Genomic DNA, 17,071 nt, shown 5'->3' with positions numbered 1-17,071 from the left:
TACTTATTTATGGTCACCCAGACCTCCTCAGAGCAATGCATGCTGGGACAGCTCCAGTCAAGCATTTGTGAGTTTATTACTGCTAAAGCTGTAAATACCTGTCCACACCTGCAATGTAATAAAACAGGTATCGCGCAAGAAGTATCATACCAAAAAACGTTCTTTGATATAATTTGTTTCAGCAAAAATTGAGCAATTACTAAGAAATTATCCCACAGACGTCTGTAATTGCATAATAAATCTGAAAGACGTCACAGCTGCTGGTGACACTCCCGTCAAACGAGACCAAACATGCCTAAAAAGGAGTCACTGCTAAGAGTCCAGCACACCACTCACTAAAACACCAGCACCCAGCAGAGTGAAACACACACAGACGATGTAATGTCGCTGAGCTTACTCCCATACTCACCTAGCAGAGGATATGACATCACTGTGCTTGTCTGAGTCCAGGATTTTTGTCAGATGGGTGGCAACAGAATCAGCATAGTGAGTAATCTGGAATAATGACAGAATAACACAACACATCCAAGCTAAACCAGATGGGACTGACTTAAGAAATTCATGTTTAATCTAAGGAACAGGTTTTAAAAGCTAGCCACACGCTAATGTGAGCAGCCTCAGGAACAGGAAGTGTACCTGGAGTGGAGAATCTAGCGGATCATCCTCCTTAACAATAGCAGGAGTGTTCTTTGTGGGAACTTCATATGTCATTATACTCCATCTAATCACAACACAATACATACACATGAGAATAAAGAGTGAGAAATTGATTCCTTTGGTATGACTAAATGGTTCAAAAACATTTTGAACACAGAAATGTGATCGTAACCATTTACACAGTAAAATACAGATGGTACAAATAACATCTCAGGCTTTTGGGGATAATAACAGCACACAAAGTCTTAGGCACCTGAGCACATGACTTAAAAAGTAAGAAAAACACAGTAGAATAAATTTACATAAACAACAATACAGTAAAAAGTATCAAGAAGTTCTCATTTTCAAAAAAAGTAGTTGATATCTTGTGAGCTAATCTGAAGAAAAAAGATTGGTTGATTGGCCATCTTTAGATCGGTGTATGCAGTTTAGGGCTGGCTATTGTTAAGACTGGGTATTTTTTTAATACTGATTCAACACTTAGACTTTGATACAGATTCTTAAACAATACTTTTTGAAACCTTTTAAAATATGAATTAAGAAACACTGAAATTAATAACATAATTTACACAACCAATCATTAGTTTTGACTTTGGAGCAAACATTGGCTCACTAATGCTGATAAGAAAGCATACACCATATGGTCAAAAGTATGTGGACACTCCTCCTAATATTGAGTTTAGGTGTTTTAGCCACATCCATTGATAACAGGTGTATAAAATCAAGCACATAGCCATGCGTCAGAGCCAGCAGTAAAGTTTAGTGGAGGAGGGATAATGGGCTGTGGCTGTTGTTCATGGTTTGGGCTCAGGCCCTCAGTTCCAGCAAAGATGTCACGTTAATGCTACAGCATATAGAGACATTACAGACAATTATATGCTTCCAAATTTGTGGCAACAGTTTAGGAAAGACCCTTTTCCTCTTCCAGCAAGACTGGGCCCCTGTGTACAAAGTGAGCTCCAAAAAGACATGGTTTGATGAGTTTGGTGTGGAGGAACTCCAGTGGCCTGCACAGAGCCCTGACCTCAACTCCACTGAACACCTTTGGGATGAACTGGAATGTTGATTGCAAGTCAGGCCTTCTCGTCTAACATGAGTACCTGATCTCACTAACACTCTTTTGACTGGACACAAATTCCCACAGACACACTCCAAAATCTCATGAGAAGTTTCCCAGAAAAGTAAAGGCTGTTATAGCCACAAAAGGAGCGGCCTGGGGGGAGTGGGTTGGGTACAACTCAATATTGATGCCCATGGTTTTGGAACAGGATGTCCAACAAGCTCAAATAGGTGTGACGTCCACATAATTTTGAGGTGTCCACATACTTCTGGTCATAGGGTATGAATGACAACATTTTTAGATATACAGTAGTACTGAAGTAATTCAGAGGGTACTCTCTATCTTTTTTGAATTTTTGAATTGATTTTTTTTTCAATACAGAATGCAGAATGTAAACTAGATGGCCAATCACTCAACTAGATTTTGGAACAAGCATGATTATTGGCTGCTGATGAAACTGACTACTTAGGTTTTGAAATCTGTTACTGATTGACCCTGAATATTTTGATACTCTGTGGTATTAAAATATTTCAGCCTGTAGGCGAAAAAGTATTGAATTTCAATACTCAGCACTAATCACAAAGTACACGTTTTTACATCCTGATCAGAAACACCAGCTCAAAAATGACTAACCTCAGACACTCATTCTGCTTCTTTCTTTAACTGTGAGTGTTTCTGTTTACCTGTCCAGCATCTTGGTGGTAGCTCTCTCCAGTTTCTCCAGGATCTGCAGCAGCTGAGCATCATCATCACACAGCCCACCCCAGCCCAGCACCCGCGCAAGGTCATTACCCGTACCGAGGGGCAACACGCCCAACTGACACTGCAACACACACAAACACAGTTAAAAAGACGCTTGCAGTTCTCATCCACAGCTCAGTCTTGTTTATTTATTTCTCAATCCTCTGTTTCCTTAATCTCACGCGTGACTCCAGACCTGTTTGTGCAGTCCTAGTTTATCCAGTTCTGACAGCACCCAGCCCACACTGCCATCACCCCCACACACCAGGATACGGAACGTCTCAAACTTCTGGAACAGTCGCAGTCTACACACACACACACACAAACACACACATACACACACACACACAAACACACACAAACACACACACACACACATTAGACTCAGCTTTTCCTACATATATAATAGATATATATTATATGGATACGGTGGTGAACTGTACATCTAAACAAGATTGGTTAATTTCACTGTCAGTTCTTATTTATGTTAGTAGCTAATATGCTGCATTAGGACTTGTTATTCAGTAACTACTATGTAGTTACTATGTAACTACTATGTAACTAATGTGTATGTCAGTCTCACCCCAGCTGCGGTCCTCCGTTCATGAGGTCAAAGACCTGCGCTGGGTTGAGTAGCTGTTTGAACTTGCGGAGAAATTTCACTCCCTGATTATCTCCACTCTTACTGTTCACCAACACCAGCAGAGGACTGGAACAGGACGGACTAGTAGCCTTCCAGAAACCTGCAGAGATAGAGAGTAAGAGAGAGAGGGACAGAGAGAGAGAGAGAGAGAGAGAAAGAAAGGGGAGAGAGACAGAAAGACAGACAGACAAAGAAAGAGCGAGAAAGAGAGAAGAGAGAGGGAAAGACAGCAACAAAGAGAGGAGAGAGAGAGGAGAGAGAGAGAGAAGAGAGCGATAGCGACAGAGAGAGAAAGACAGACAGAAGACACAGAGAGAGAAACACAGAGTGAGAGAGAGAGACATTAAAAAAGTGACAAAGAAATAAGTTACATAGAAAAAATTTTCAGGTTCACTTTTTAAAAATTAATATACTTTTTTTTAGGTTTGGTCATAAAGTGTTCACACAATATAAAAGGTATTCTCAAATGTGAAAATAACGGTAAAAAAAGGATGGTGGATGTTTTGTCAAGGTTTAGATTGTTATGTCACAATTCTACATGATTTTACTACATAAAGGCCACAGAAGAGGAACTGGGCCCACAAAAATCTGACCATTGTTTACAGAACTCTTTTGCTGTGTGTCTATAACGGACTACTTTCAGGCACGTCTGGAATCTAATCAGTCTTGTCACTTCACTGTATGTTTGGTCAGATAGCTCAGGAATGAATATCTGAGTGTAAATGTTATTGTCCAACGTCACATACGAGAAAACATACGCATGAGAGGAAAAGGAAGCAGAGTCTATTCATATTTCTTCCCATTAAAGTGTATTGCTTTTAGTGGCTGGAATGTATGGCATTCACGTTCGGTATTTCTTATCTGCTTGGAGACACTTAGATAGCACGTGAGGTGCTGACGCGGTTGCCTCGGCAACCCTTACCATCAGAGTCAATGCTGTTGAGAGCAGTGGGAGGGATGATGGACACTTTACACTGACCCAGTGGACAAGTTTTCCCCAACTGCTCCCTGCAGCTACTGTGCACCTGCACACACACACACACACACACACACACACACACACCACACTGTGATAAACATGAACTACATTTTCTTAATGTTTTGTAGTGAATATTTTCAGGACTAATTGTTTAACTGACCTCAAGCTCCACCTACAAATGCATTCTTTCATAGTTACTGTTGCTAGGTTAGACAAGCTTTAATGAACTTCAGCAAAACTACCATTCAACCTAATGAGAAACTGTAGAGAGCACATTTTTGTATACCTACACTTACAGTGGCTTATTTGTAATCTCATCTTGCTTAAATCAATGGTCAACAACACTGCTCCTGGATATCTGCCTCCCTGAAAAATTCACTTCCAACCCTGATTGAACATGTTTAATCCAGATCATCAATCTGCTTATTTGTATCAGGTGTGTTCGAGTCAGTCAGTGGTTTCTACAGGAAAGTAAATCTTCAGAAACAGCTAGTGACCTCTGTTCTAGAGCTTCAGGCAGCGTCCATCTTATCTAATCATATAGAGACTTTGGGTGGCTAATCATGTTTTATTTGGATCTACACATTTTACCAATAGACCTTCTTGATTTAGCTAGAGGCAAATGTGGGGCTTTTGCCATAATGTTGGAATATAAGCAAGTACGAAGGGGAATATTTCAGTTAACTTCAGCCATGCTACAGTGCAGTGGTCTAGGCTGTGATGTTAACATAGCTGGCCAGCAAAAACAGCAGAAGTCAGTGAACTTCCTTTTTAGCCTATAAATAATATTTGCTCCTAAAAACCCTGATTACACAACAAACATACTGTATCTATCCTGGCTTTACACAGTGAAATGTACATGCAACTTTAGTTGCTTGAAACCTACATGAAACCAAAGGTAACTTAATTTGCATAATGTAAAGTGTCATGCAACTTATGAAACTCAGCCGAAACTCAACTGCAACCGCCTCAGCTTGTGAAACAGCCAATTAAACACCAAGGATGCATCAAGTGATCATGTTAGAGGAAATAATTTCAAATGATTGGGCCATGACGACAAACAAGTGAGCTTCTCAAAGCTAACGTTTCTGTAAGCAGCTGGCTTAACAAGTTAACAAATTATGTTGCATGCAACTCACAACATGCAACTAGTTGCATGAAATTATACATCTTTGAAAAGTTTTGAATCGCTGTTGTTGAAAGTTGTATAACATCAAGAATGAAGTTAATATCTAGAAAAGCTAATGTTTAAAAAGAAATCTCAGGCAGAAACCGTATCAAGTAACTACTCTACATATAATATTAGACACAGATATAATGTAAATATAATTACATATAAGTACAAAGTAAATACAATAACAAGATATTACTCATCATTTAATAACTTTTTGCTGTTCCCAAAAACTTAAAATATTGCATAAAATGTACTAAAATACCTTCTAGTGTTTAGCTATTAGCATTCTATATTGACTCCATACATTAATCAGCAATCATGAATATGAGCAGTGATTTCAAACTTTTAAACAGTAATATAGAGGTAATTTGATTCATGTAAAGGTTCCATAACGCAGCACTGAAAGAGTTCATCAAATTGAATGTGTAGTTCACAGAGTTTTTGTGTTCACTATTTTGCTCTGTGTAAGGTGCTGAATCCTGAGCACTTACAATGGCTTTGCACCAGAGACAGCGCCAGTCCTGCAGTCTGCGCACGCTGCCACAGGTCCGATCACACACCACACACTTCGCACTGACCGGGAGGTTCCCCTCCAGCCACTGATGAGGCATGGACACCTGCACACATGCACAACATAGTTAAGACACACACATAGTTAAGCAACGTATTCACTAATGAGCTCATATTGCACAATAACAAAAGGAAACAAAACAAATATGAAACAAACTCACCCCATCTTCATCCTCGATGATGTCATTTCCTATGGATGCCAAAGTGGTCCACTTACAGTTGTTCGTGGATCGGACGGCACAGCGTTTATGAGCTTTAAATTTACACACTGTAACACACACACACACACACACACAAAGAGAGAGAGATGGGGAAGGATTACAATCTGTCAGCCACATCAATTCACAGCTATAACAAGCAAATGGAGAATTCTCCTTGATTATGTCTGACTGTCTGAGAGTTTAAAATGATGGGTTACACGCTGATAGAGAGCAAATGATGGGGAGAGAATGATGGAGGAATACAGAGAGGTTAGATAGAAAAAGAGATCGATGTGCAAAAGACAACACAGAAACAGAAATCATAGAGGCAAGGAAACGACTTTAACTTGGTCAATCTCAAAATCAGAAACAGATGAAGGAAGACAGACGTTCCAGAATAAAAAATGGGGGAACCAACAGAGTCTCCACCACATATTATCCTCATACTTAAGCCACCATATGATTCTACCTTAAAAAAAAATAAGATTTGCGTTAAGTATCATGAAATGACACTGTGATATATTAGAATGTGTTTCATGTATGTAAATGATGCAGATGTTGTATCCAAAGAAGCGTATAATATTTCCATCATGTTTAAGTGAAGAAAAACAGCAATTGTCAAAGCAACATTCCAAAAATGTTCTAGTCCAGGATGTCCAGTCTTATCCACATATGGCTGGTGTGGCTGCAGGTTTTCACTCCAAACAAGCAGGAGCAGGATCACCCCGGTCCAAGTCTATCAATAGGCCTTTTAATTTTATACTCCAACAGTTTTAATTGAAAAGTGCTTTACTGATAGATGAGAACTGAGAACTGTCAGGTTTCTTTCATGTAGATAAACAGCAAAAACTCATAATGATGACTTAAACAATATAAATACTGTAGCACTGGGAGCAGAGCTACCCAGAATTCATTGCAGTTTTGTTTTTGTTTTATTTTTTTGTATTACAACATGTCATTTTCATGCTAAGGGGACATGTGGATGCATAGTTTTTTGTTATTTTAACCATGATGATGCTGAAATTCCCCAGTTGTGATGTAGTTAATCAGAGCAGGATTCATACTGGGCTCTCCAGTGGCACAATCAACTAAGCCTTTGCCTTGATATCCTGGCGATACCAAAACCGAAACGGTCACTAATTATTGGTGCATTACTGGCACCAATATTTTCATATAGGATATGTAGTTAAAACCATGAGTTGTGAATATTGGCTGATATATATCAGTCAAGCTTTAATTAATACACATTTAAATGTTAATAATTAAATAATAAATGTCAATATTTAAGCATCAATTTTTGCCACCCATATCGACTTTTTTCTTCAACCATTAAAAATGGAATGCATAAAACTGTAAGATCGTCCAATGGGCACTGACAAATTTGTTTGTGAGTGTTTACCTTCACATGACAGGCCGTGTGAAGTGACCCCGGGCAGTGCCTCCCTGCAGACGTTACAGAAGGCGGGGCGAGCGTGGGAACAGGCGTACCAATTATGCATCCCGGAGAAATGCTCCATGTTAAACTGACTCGCCTGAGATCAGAAACACATCAGTATAAACTCGCTGTCAGTAACATCATTATTCTCTTCAATAAAATCACAAACCACATTTATATACGCTCTATATACGCTGGCCTCAGCTCTTACACACAGCACTATACTTACAACACTCAATGACTCAAAATACATCACAATAAAACACATCACTATAGCTTCACCACCACAAAGAACAAATAAACTATGTCATTAAAAGTTAATGAGGTTTAAGGACAGGAGCTGAGTTCAATGACTGAACTCTAGCCTGTAGTAAACCACAAGCACTGGGCTAATGTTCACTGCTACCTGCAGTGTATTTGTCAGGATAAATGGTCAAGGGTCAAAAGCTGACCTCATACGTCTCCCATTTCTGTACAGACTTCAAAGCGCTGATCCAGTCCTCCATCTCTTTTCTGCTCTCTGCACATAGCATCAGCTTACGGAATGGAGTGATCACCTGAGAGGAAGAGAGAGAGACACAAAGAGAGAGGAAGAACATGAGAGTGAGTGAGAATGTGGTCAATTAAAGAGTGAAATAGTATTAGTAGCAGTCCATGGATGTACGAATGCAATGGCTGTATGTACTCACTGTAAAGCTGTTGTTGATGTTCTTGGTGCTGGTCTCTGCAACACTGGCATCTGAAAGGTCCACCTCGTCGAATATAAGAGACTGTAAAAACACAACAAATCAAAATCAATACGCTTACAAACCCACGCACACACACACACAGCTGGAGTGTTGGAAAGGGTTCTAGGTAGTGGCGGTCTAGGCTGAAGTAGTGGATATCCTGTGAGTTGCTGACCTATGGTTAGGATAACTAGCCTTGCTAGCACATAGCAAGATAATTAAATCACTCAGGTAAGCACATAAATACCCAGCAATGTCACAGAAATAGTGTTATTACATGGAGGTTTTTATATTTTCTATTAATATTTATTAAGGGCAGTAGCAGCAGAGTGGGAGCCTTGGGGAAGAGCATTTTCTCAGCCAAGATTTAAGTAAATGAATTAGGTTTTAGTGTTAATTCATTCGGTTTCACATACAGTTGCAGCAACACATTCTGTAAAAACATATGTAAGAATCTCTAATATATCATTCTGCAGGCCTTTGCAAAACAAGTGCAATTTATTTGTGTGATTTATTCAGACAACAATGAATTAATTACAGGTCTTGTGCAACTGTTATCATGCACACCAAATGTGATTTTACAGTAGGTGAAAACATTGCATTATTTTATTTCCCCATAAAATGTCTACCAACTTTCACAGTTGATATATCACAACAGCATGACCACAACCAAGCTGACCAATCTGATGTGTTCCAGCAACTAGACTCCCCCTAATCACACAACACCACCAGCGCTAGGAGGGTGTAGGCTAGCAAAGCCTTCCTCCGAGACCTGACATTGGACAGCCGAACGCTCTCGGAGGAAAGCGCCAACCGGCGGTTCTGTTACATCAGCTAACGGACGGCTGTGATGACTAGTATCACGCTGAGTGGTGGGGGAGAAGGGGGCGCCATCCTACCCACCCAGAGAGCGCGAGGCCAATTGTGCTCTCTTGGACTCCCGGTCACGGACGGCTGTGGCATCACCAGGGATTCCTGATGATGGGGCCAACGCTTAGACAGTTGTGTCACTAAATGTCACTGTTTTCACTTTTTGTGAGGTGCAAAGATATATTTTTGTACTTGAAGACATTCTGCCTGTTGCTGGCTCAAACAGCATGGTGAAATCTCCCGACTCTCAACCTCCCATTCCAAAACAAAGAGCACTGTGTATGGTGTGTATAGCTTTAATGTGAAAAAATCATGTCTGCATTTCAGATTTTCATGTCATCTATTGGCACAGTATTCAGTGTGTAACAGCCTTTAAAACAGCACATGCAAATCTTAGTGGTTTCCTAGTTCCAGCTAGCCAATAAGAGTAGAGTGGGTCTTACCTTTGAATCTTTGGCATAGTAGAGAGTTCTGCCCCTTAACTTGAAATATCTTCTCTTCCATCTCTGAAAGGAGCTGGTCTGCTTCAACAGGAGACCCTCCTTTACACTCTTCTACAGAGAGAGGGACAAAGATAGAGAGAGGGAGAGAGAGAGAGAGGGAGAGAGAGAGAGGATACAGTTAGTGCTGCTAGATTAATCTGTAAGTGGGTATAGGACATGATTGTGAGTGCATGAGTCACAATAAACTAACATTTCATTTAGCGACAGCATGTTTTTAGATTCTTCTGCTCAAATGTTGGTTTTGTCAATATATTCTGTCTGGAGAGGTCATTTATTCCACCAGCCCCAGTAAAGCACTTAGTTATGGGATGGAAAGTAAACTTCAACTGCCAGGCAGCAGCACAAAGTCAAACAGAAGCTCTTGATGAGAAATACAGTTTCTAGTACCCTCAGCATGACCTCCACCAAGCGGCAAAAGAGGAAGTTCCTTGTGTGCACTTTCTTTCACATTATCATCTGTTTCACATATCTGAGATGGGGAGAAACCCGTCCAGAGTGACCCAGCTACATTCCTCAGACTGAGAGTTTTCACTTTTCCGGAAGGCGCAACAACTTCCTTAAAACCACCTTCAACTGTAAATTTTTTCAAACTTTTTCCGTGAAGCGCCAGATTGTCAGTGCCAGCAGATTTCTTGTTTGGTTAGTAATACCACACTGACATCTGGACCATCTTGATTGACTGTGGCCTCCTCCAGGATGCACACCGACAGACAGCATGCAACACAACTGGGCTCTGTCACATAAATCTTCAAATCTTTTTCCCCGATATGTTTACCTTTTTCCTCCTAGCCTCTTTTCTGAAAAATGACTGAGTGTGAAATGACAGTATACAAATAAAAATAATTATTCTTATTATGGCCCTGCAATGGACTGGTGACCTGTCCAGGGGTGTATCCTGTCTTCCACCCAGTGACTGCTGGGATAGGCTCCAGTGCCCCCCACGACCCAGAAGCATAAGCGGTTTAGAAGATGTGTGTGTGTGTGTGTGTGTGTGTCTGTGTGTGTGTGTGTGTGTACTCTTATTACGGCTTATAATTGTGTTTATCACTACTTCAAGTCAGTCAAGTTATTAATTTTTCAAGAGATATTTCTGAAATATAATTCAACTGCACTCTCCAAAACTGAAGTTTAAAAAAAATGACTAAAAGAGAGAAAATGAGATTCCTAATAACCGTGCGAGACCTGGTACACCACCAAAACTGACACCGTCACATGAACAGTGCTCAAAGCTTTAATCTTTGATAGAGAAGAAAATCAAGCTCCACTCTTGCTTCAGATCTAAAAAAATCCACAGGTGTTCCTGTCCATCCTTCCACTGTGAGAGGACAACTCTATGAGTCTACAATGATGTGTAGTTCTCAATAAGCCATTAGGAAACAGATAAAAAAGAAGAACATTTGAAAATCTAAGAAAGAAGCTGCTCATTCTCAGAACAACAGACTGACCACAAATCCAGACCTCAACATCACTGAATGTGTTTAGGATTAATTGGATCATGAGAAACAGAAAATACAACCAATTTCTAAGACTGAACTTTGAAGATGTGGAAAAATATCCCTGCAGATCTTTTACAGTTGCTGAGGCCTATGTGTGATTTTCTCTTAAATGTTTTCTCCTTTTTTCCTGAAGCTGAGAAATGAATAACTTGTAGTTAATGGCCATTTTGACGGGCAAATTAAACAAAAGGGTGGTCTCTGACTTTTGCACAGTAATGTATGCAACACAAAATGCAGTACATTGTCTGGATGACTAAGCAGTGACGCAATGAAAATGTGGAACTGGATTAACAGCATGATCAGTAAACTAAAGGTAGAACAACAGGAAGAAATTCTACTGTAAGGCTGAGTTGGTCTAGATAAGCTGACAGAGCTGTCTCTCTCAAATGTAATAGGTTTGGAGAGCCTGTACAGAATCCATGAAAGCCGGCCCTCAGAAATCTTTGATCTCTCTCATTTTGTATTCTTAGCAGTGTAGCAACACACACACCCACACACACACACAGACACTCAAAATGACGTCAGATGATGACTCAGAGTTCGTTTTAAGGATGACGCACTAAACTCCTTTAATCTTTGCACTTCCTCCCCTTTTCTAACTTCCATTACCTCTCCCCTTTCCCTCTTTGCTTCCTCCATCTCTCTCTTTCTCTCCTCATACTCCTTGCCCTCCATATCTCCTCTGACAAAGTACAGCATTCACAGTGTCCTTCACTGAGCTAAAACTACAAATCCCACAATGCCATTCTCCAAAGCCGATTAGTTCCTATTTATCTGTCGTTCCTTTGGGAAGTTGTGGGTAATGAAGGGTTGTCGTGATGCAAGTCTGTGCATACTGATGATTTGGTCTGAGAATTTAATCCAGTCTCTGCAAGTGAAGACTGTCATCTTAGGCTGTCACTGTGAACATGGTGCAATGTGACCATAACAGTGGACCCTTATCCTACACTTTTCTTGTATTTTATTTGTTTTTTTTCTACAGAGGCCCACTTTTGAATTTATGTACCAAAACATATAATTCATTTTTACATGACCACTTTCTAACCTGTCTTTACCCCTCAGAATTAAACAGGCTGTTGTTGTTACTATGACCAATTATAACTCCTTAAGACTGATATATGTAAATGACCTCTGCTCTAATTGTCTCTCCTGCATTATGCCTTAATCAAAAAGCAGTCCAAGTCGAATCACTCCAGGTTGACTAAACTGCTGTAGGCTGAATAAGCAGATATATGTAAATGTGTTGGTTTTTCGTGACGTGGCAAAACAATGATTTCAAAACAGACTGTTTTTGCAGTTTTGTTTACATATATGGATCATGTGGACTAAGCAGTAAATATTATGCTTTGAAACTTTAACAGTTTCTACATATCCCCATCAAACGTTCTTGTTGAAAATTGTTTTTCCATGATATGGGCCCTCTAAATGAACACTCCAGCGTCTTTTTTTCCTTTTTTAACATCTATGTGCAGCATCTGTATCATACACTCTACAAAAATTTCCCTGCGCTTAGAAAACAACAGAAAACCTGTTCATCAGAATCTCTTAAAATAGAAGCCAATGGGAAGGTGCTCCAGCATCACCATGACCAATTATACTGAGGAGCAAGAGACTGTGAAACATGCTTTATCCACCTTTGATGGTTCCTGAGGCAAAGATCCCTCAGAAATGAGATTCAGAGGAATGGAAGAGGCATGAAGGTTAATGAGTAAGAGAGGCTGACAGAATGGGAGAGAGAAAAAAACGAAGAAGAAAACTGTAATTTTGCTCCCTAAGCAGAGATCATACAGAGAAGAGGTTCTGAGGCAATCAAGCAGTAAGAAATTATTATAACATGAAAGCACAATAACAGCCCCACTGCAGGCAGGACTAATCACACACAGAGAAAACCCAATCTAGCATCCACCTGGGAAACCCTCTCGCAGACATGCGTCATCAGATGGAACAGGACTGAGAGGAAGATAAAAAGAGGAAAGAACCCGTAGTTAGATCACTAGTAGGCTACTAGAGGTAGTTGCGAGAGACCAGGTTATGTGATACAGTACAGGAGACACAACAGGGACAGTGCAATTAAAGATCTGTGATATGCTCTAAATTGTGGTATAACACATTCTGATAAATTGCAATTTAATGTTGAGGCCAATGAATCTCTAATTTTTCTTTTTTGTTTTGCCACAGCTAGCTAGATTCTACCAGTCTCACCAGACAAAATCTCACGAAAAAGAAAACAATTCTATATCAATACTGTTGGAACAAAATCTCTACTTTTTTATGAACATTTTTACAATTTTTTTACAGAAAACATTCTCCACTTTTTTCATTTTTCATTTTATGACAGTGTCAGCTGCCACTGACACTGTCAAAAGTGTCGGCAGTTCTTGTTACATTTACCTAAACTGTAAGTTAAGAAGGTTTTTTTTATCTTCTCCTAAAAACTTACCTTTTTAGAGATAGAAGCTTTTGTTCAGACAGCGATGAATTAACTCGTTGATGTGTCAGTATTCGACTTATGTGACTGAGAAGGCAGATGTAGCTCAACTTTACTGCTAATTAGGCTAATTACTTTAGCTGATGTTAGCAAGGTCTAGAAACAGTGGAAATATAGTTCACTGCCAAACTATCATGTTGGCACATCATCCACTGAGGAGAAAACACCTTGTGTAAGATCCTCCTCAGCATCCAATGTTGTACCAGTTAGCTTTTGGTTTAGGTCACATCTGCAGAGGCAGCCTCCATTCCATCCAACACATACACTACCAATTCCCTTCAGATGTGTTTTCAGATATTTTCCTTTGCTTACTGCTAAATTTTTGTGCAACACCAGTGCTATCACCTAAAAGACTCGCCTCCAGCTCCAGCCCTATGGTAAGATCCTTTTGTTGGTCATTTTTCATGCTTTTTTTCTTCTTCTTCAGTTAACCAGTCTTCCATTCTTTAACTCTTTTTGATACTTAAACATAAAAATTAGTTGCACATTCATAGTATTGTTTAAGGTTTTTCGATACATATACCAGTACTAATACCCTGATTTCAATACCTATTCTTGAGCAATACTTTAAAAAAAAAAGAATTATATTAAAAAAAAATGAGATTTCCGTCGCTACAGTTTTATGAAAATAAAATCATATGACAATTTTTTCTACAAATTTTGTACATTTTGTTTTTCATTGATTGGCCCAGCCATGATGGAGAAATCAATGGATTTTGGTATCCTATTATTCTACCAATGGGTTTAATACACATTAAAAACAATAATTCATTTTTTTTTTTAAAACTGATACACTAATCTTCATGCATCAATGTTGACTGTGAAATGATTAAAATTGTGATTAATCAGATTTGTCTTTTTGCTGAAATTTGACCCTAAAGAGAGATTTTTTATTTAAAAACCTGAGCATTTTATTACAGATATATGAGTGGAGAAAATAAGCTTAATCAGAATGTGTTTATTACTTTCAGTAATCCACTAACATTGTTTTTATCATGTCAACACAGGATGAACATGAAATTAGAGTGAATGCAGTTTCTGATTTTCATCACTGACGTCCTGTGAAAGCAACAGCTGCACATTCCGTACTGTTGTGTTATGTCTTTTATAGAAGGGAACTGCTGCTTGTTGTTTTATCTATAGTTCTCCGGCAAGCGCTGACCAGCACAGTCTGTCTGTCTGTCTGTCTGCCGAATTGTTGGCACTGGTTTTACCAAGAGAGCTATTTAAAAGCTGTATTGCAACGAGAGTACTACAGTCACAGAGTCAACACAACATGCACACAGATGGGCTTCAGGAGAGAACTACCAATGATTTAAAGGTTTACACTAGAAAAATGCATTAATGGTTTTAATAAAAAGAAAAATAGTGTTAAAATTGAATTTACATGTTATTACTGTATAACTTTGACACCACTTTTTACCCTAAATATCACAGTACTAATAGTACACAAACTAGTTGTAAGTATTCTTCAATACATTCCACAGACTTCCAAAAAGTCTGCTCCTCACAGAACTGATGAATATGTACATCACCTATAGAATGGCTGGAGTGGCTCATTAACCACAGGCCTCATGCAACCCAACAAACCAATCACAGCACAGCGCTACTTGCAAACACCACTCATTGTCTGCTGGTGATTACAAAAGACCGACAGGGTCGTCACACCCGTTCTGATCACAGGTCAGCAGAAAACAATCACCTGACAATTTCTCTCTGATAGCCCAATGTCAGCCAATCACTCTTATCTTTCTGTCACCATGGAAACACCAATGAGCTGTCTGCAAACACAGCTGTCAGTCATCTAATCAGTGTACCAAGGAAAGGTGTGGCTACATTATACAGCGCAAGTATGGGAGGGAATGCAGGCGAAGGACATTTTAAACAATCTAATTACATTTCCATAATAAAGCCCCAGATTACAACAAATTCACTGCATTTCAGGCATGCGCAAGTCTACAAATCAAAACACCACAAAATGCAAAGGTTTTTGACATTTCTGGCCTTTTGGTATTTTTGGTCTTTCACAAAACCACAGTCAAATTACAAAAAAAGTCACTGCCAAATTAATTAATAAAGATTACTGTTTTCAATTTTATATTCCATGTATTCCATATCAGCCCTGGAAAGTCACAGAGTTGCATACGTCAATATTCACAAAGGAACTGGACTAGATTTGGACTCCACCTGTTAGTGTACGCATAAGAATGGATAAAAGCAGAGCATGAATGTGGGTCATGGGCCAAAAAAAGGACAAAGTCCTTACTGGAGCAGCACTGAAGAAAGCACACACCTGAACTGTTTATTCTTGCTCTGTTTGGCTAGTTTAACTTATCAGTTATACTGAACATTTTATCACTATGTAAGAACATTTAAAGATTCTGCTACGTATTTGTGTCCATCTTTGACGCACTACACTTTCAGTGCAGTGTATGTTTTGATACAGTATAGCTTTGATGCAATTCACTTGTAATGCTGTATACTTTCTTGATACAGTATACTTTTAATGCATTGTACTTTTCAGACGCAGTATATTTTGTGATGGATGTGTATTTTTTGGTGGAGTATATTTTTTGCAGCTTAATCTGAATTAGCCTGAGCAATTAGACCCAGCGCCCACAGCTACACTCTCTTCCTCAGCTAGTAATTAACCTAATGAAGTGATTACATCCCCAGCTGCAACTCTGTGTTTGTGTGTGTGTGTGTTGAAGAAAGGGGGCTTGAAAGGGGATGAATACTGATACATGTCTGAGCTAGTTTGGAGAGTGAGAGAATTTACTATCATGGATATGAATCCTGCAACAACCCAAAACAACCTCTACAATTTCACAACACAGCAGTATATAACTGAAACATACACATAGACAAAAGCACACAGCCATGCGTTCATGCACTCATATAGCTAACCTCATAACATAGAACACATTTCTGCACATTTTAATGCACAATTACTGTTTATTTGTTGAATTTAACATATTTATTGTTTTCAAATAAATAGAAATTGTGCACTACAATTTGCAGAAAAATGCCATATATAAGTGTGTTCTTTGTAGAGGATGTATTAACTTATTTTCATTTAGAAAATGAACATGTCATTTGACAGGGTGTTCTGAATTTTGCATATGACTGTAGATTATCTAGCAATATAACAGATGTAACAGTGATGCAGGCGCTTCCTGTCTTCCAAGTCAAGAACCATCACGTGCTCTTCACAACCTCATACCAGAACCCCATGTGATGGACATCTGACTCACACAGAAGTGTGTGTGTGAACTAAAGGGGAGAGAAATGCTTTCAAGTTGTAAATGGGTTCGGGGGTCTAGCCGGGGGCTCTTGAGACTAGAGGATAAAAAAGACAGTGAAGCCTTTGAAAAGCTAAACGAGCCACCAGCAGCTGAACTCATCCTGGAGGGCTGTCCTGCACACCAGCACGCAGGTTTGTGCAGTCTGGCTGAGGTGTGATACATGACTGCGTTTAATGCTATAAAATTGATATCATTTATCTAAACACGGTTGACTGCACTGTT

At 39.3% G+C, this 17,071-nt stretch overlaps 1 protein-coding gene across 5 annotated transcripts in view; it reads right to left on the bottom strand.

Moving 5' to 3' along the window:
• The window catches only part of si:dkey-172j4.3 (diacylglycerol kinase eta), a 106,767-nt gene that overhangs the window by 20,802 nt on the left and 68,894 nt on the right, over positions 1-17,071 (bottom strand). For all 5 annotated transcript variants that reach the window (XM_036596112.1, XM_036596110.1, XM_036596109.1 and 2 more), the window contains 12 exons: positions 9,501-9,611; positions 8,149-8,229; positions 7,912-8,016; positions 7,424-7,556; positions 5,986-6,092; positions 5,746-5,871; positions 4,024-4,126; positions 3,042-3,201; positions 2,655-2,763; positions 2,401-2,540; positions 637-721; positions 410-495 (listed from right to left, as the gene is read on the bottom strand). In XM_036596112.1, coding sequence (XP_036452005.1) covers positions 410-495; positions 637-721; positions 2,401-2,540; positions 2,655-2,763; positions 3,042-3,201; positions 4,024-4,126; positions 5,746-5,871; positions 5,986-6,092; positions 7,424-7,556; positions 7,912-8,016; positions 8,149-8,229; positions 9,501-9,611 — 1,346 coding nt within the window. The remainder of the gene's footprint in view (positions 1-409; positions 496-636; positions 722-2,400; positions 2,541-2,654; positions 2,764-3,041; positions 3,202-4,023; positions 4,127-5,745; positions 5,872-5,985; positions 6,093-7,423; positions 7,557-7,911; positions 8,017-8,148; positions 8,230-9,500; positions 9,612-17,071) is intronic.

Source organism: Colossoma macropomum, unplaced genomic scaffold, assembly GCF_904425465.1.
Source record: "Colossoma macropomum unplaced genomic scaffold, Colossoma_macropomum, whole genome shotgun sequence".
Lineage (NCBI taxonomy): Eukaryota > Metazoa > Chordata > Actinopteri > Characiformes > Serrasalmidae > Colossoma > Colossoma macropomum.
This window is presented reverse-complemented; position numbering and strand designations above follow the sequence as displayed.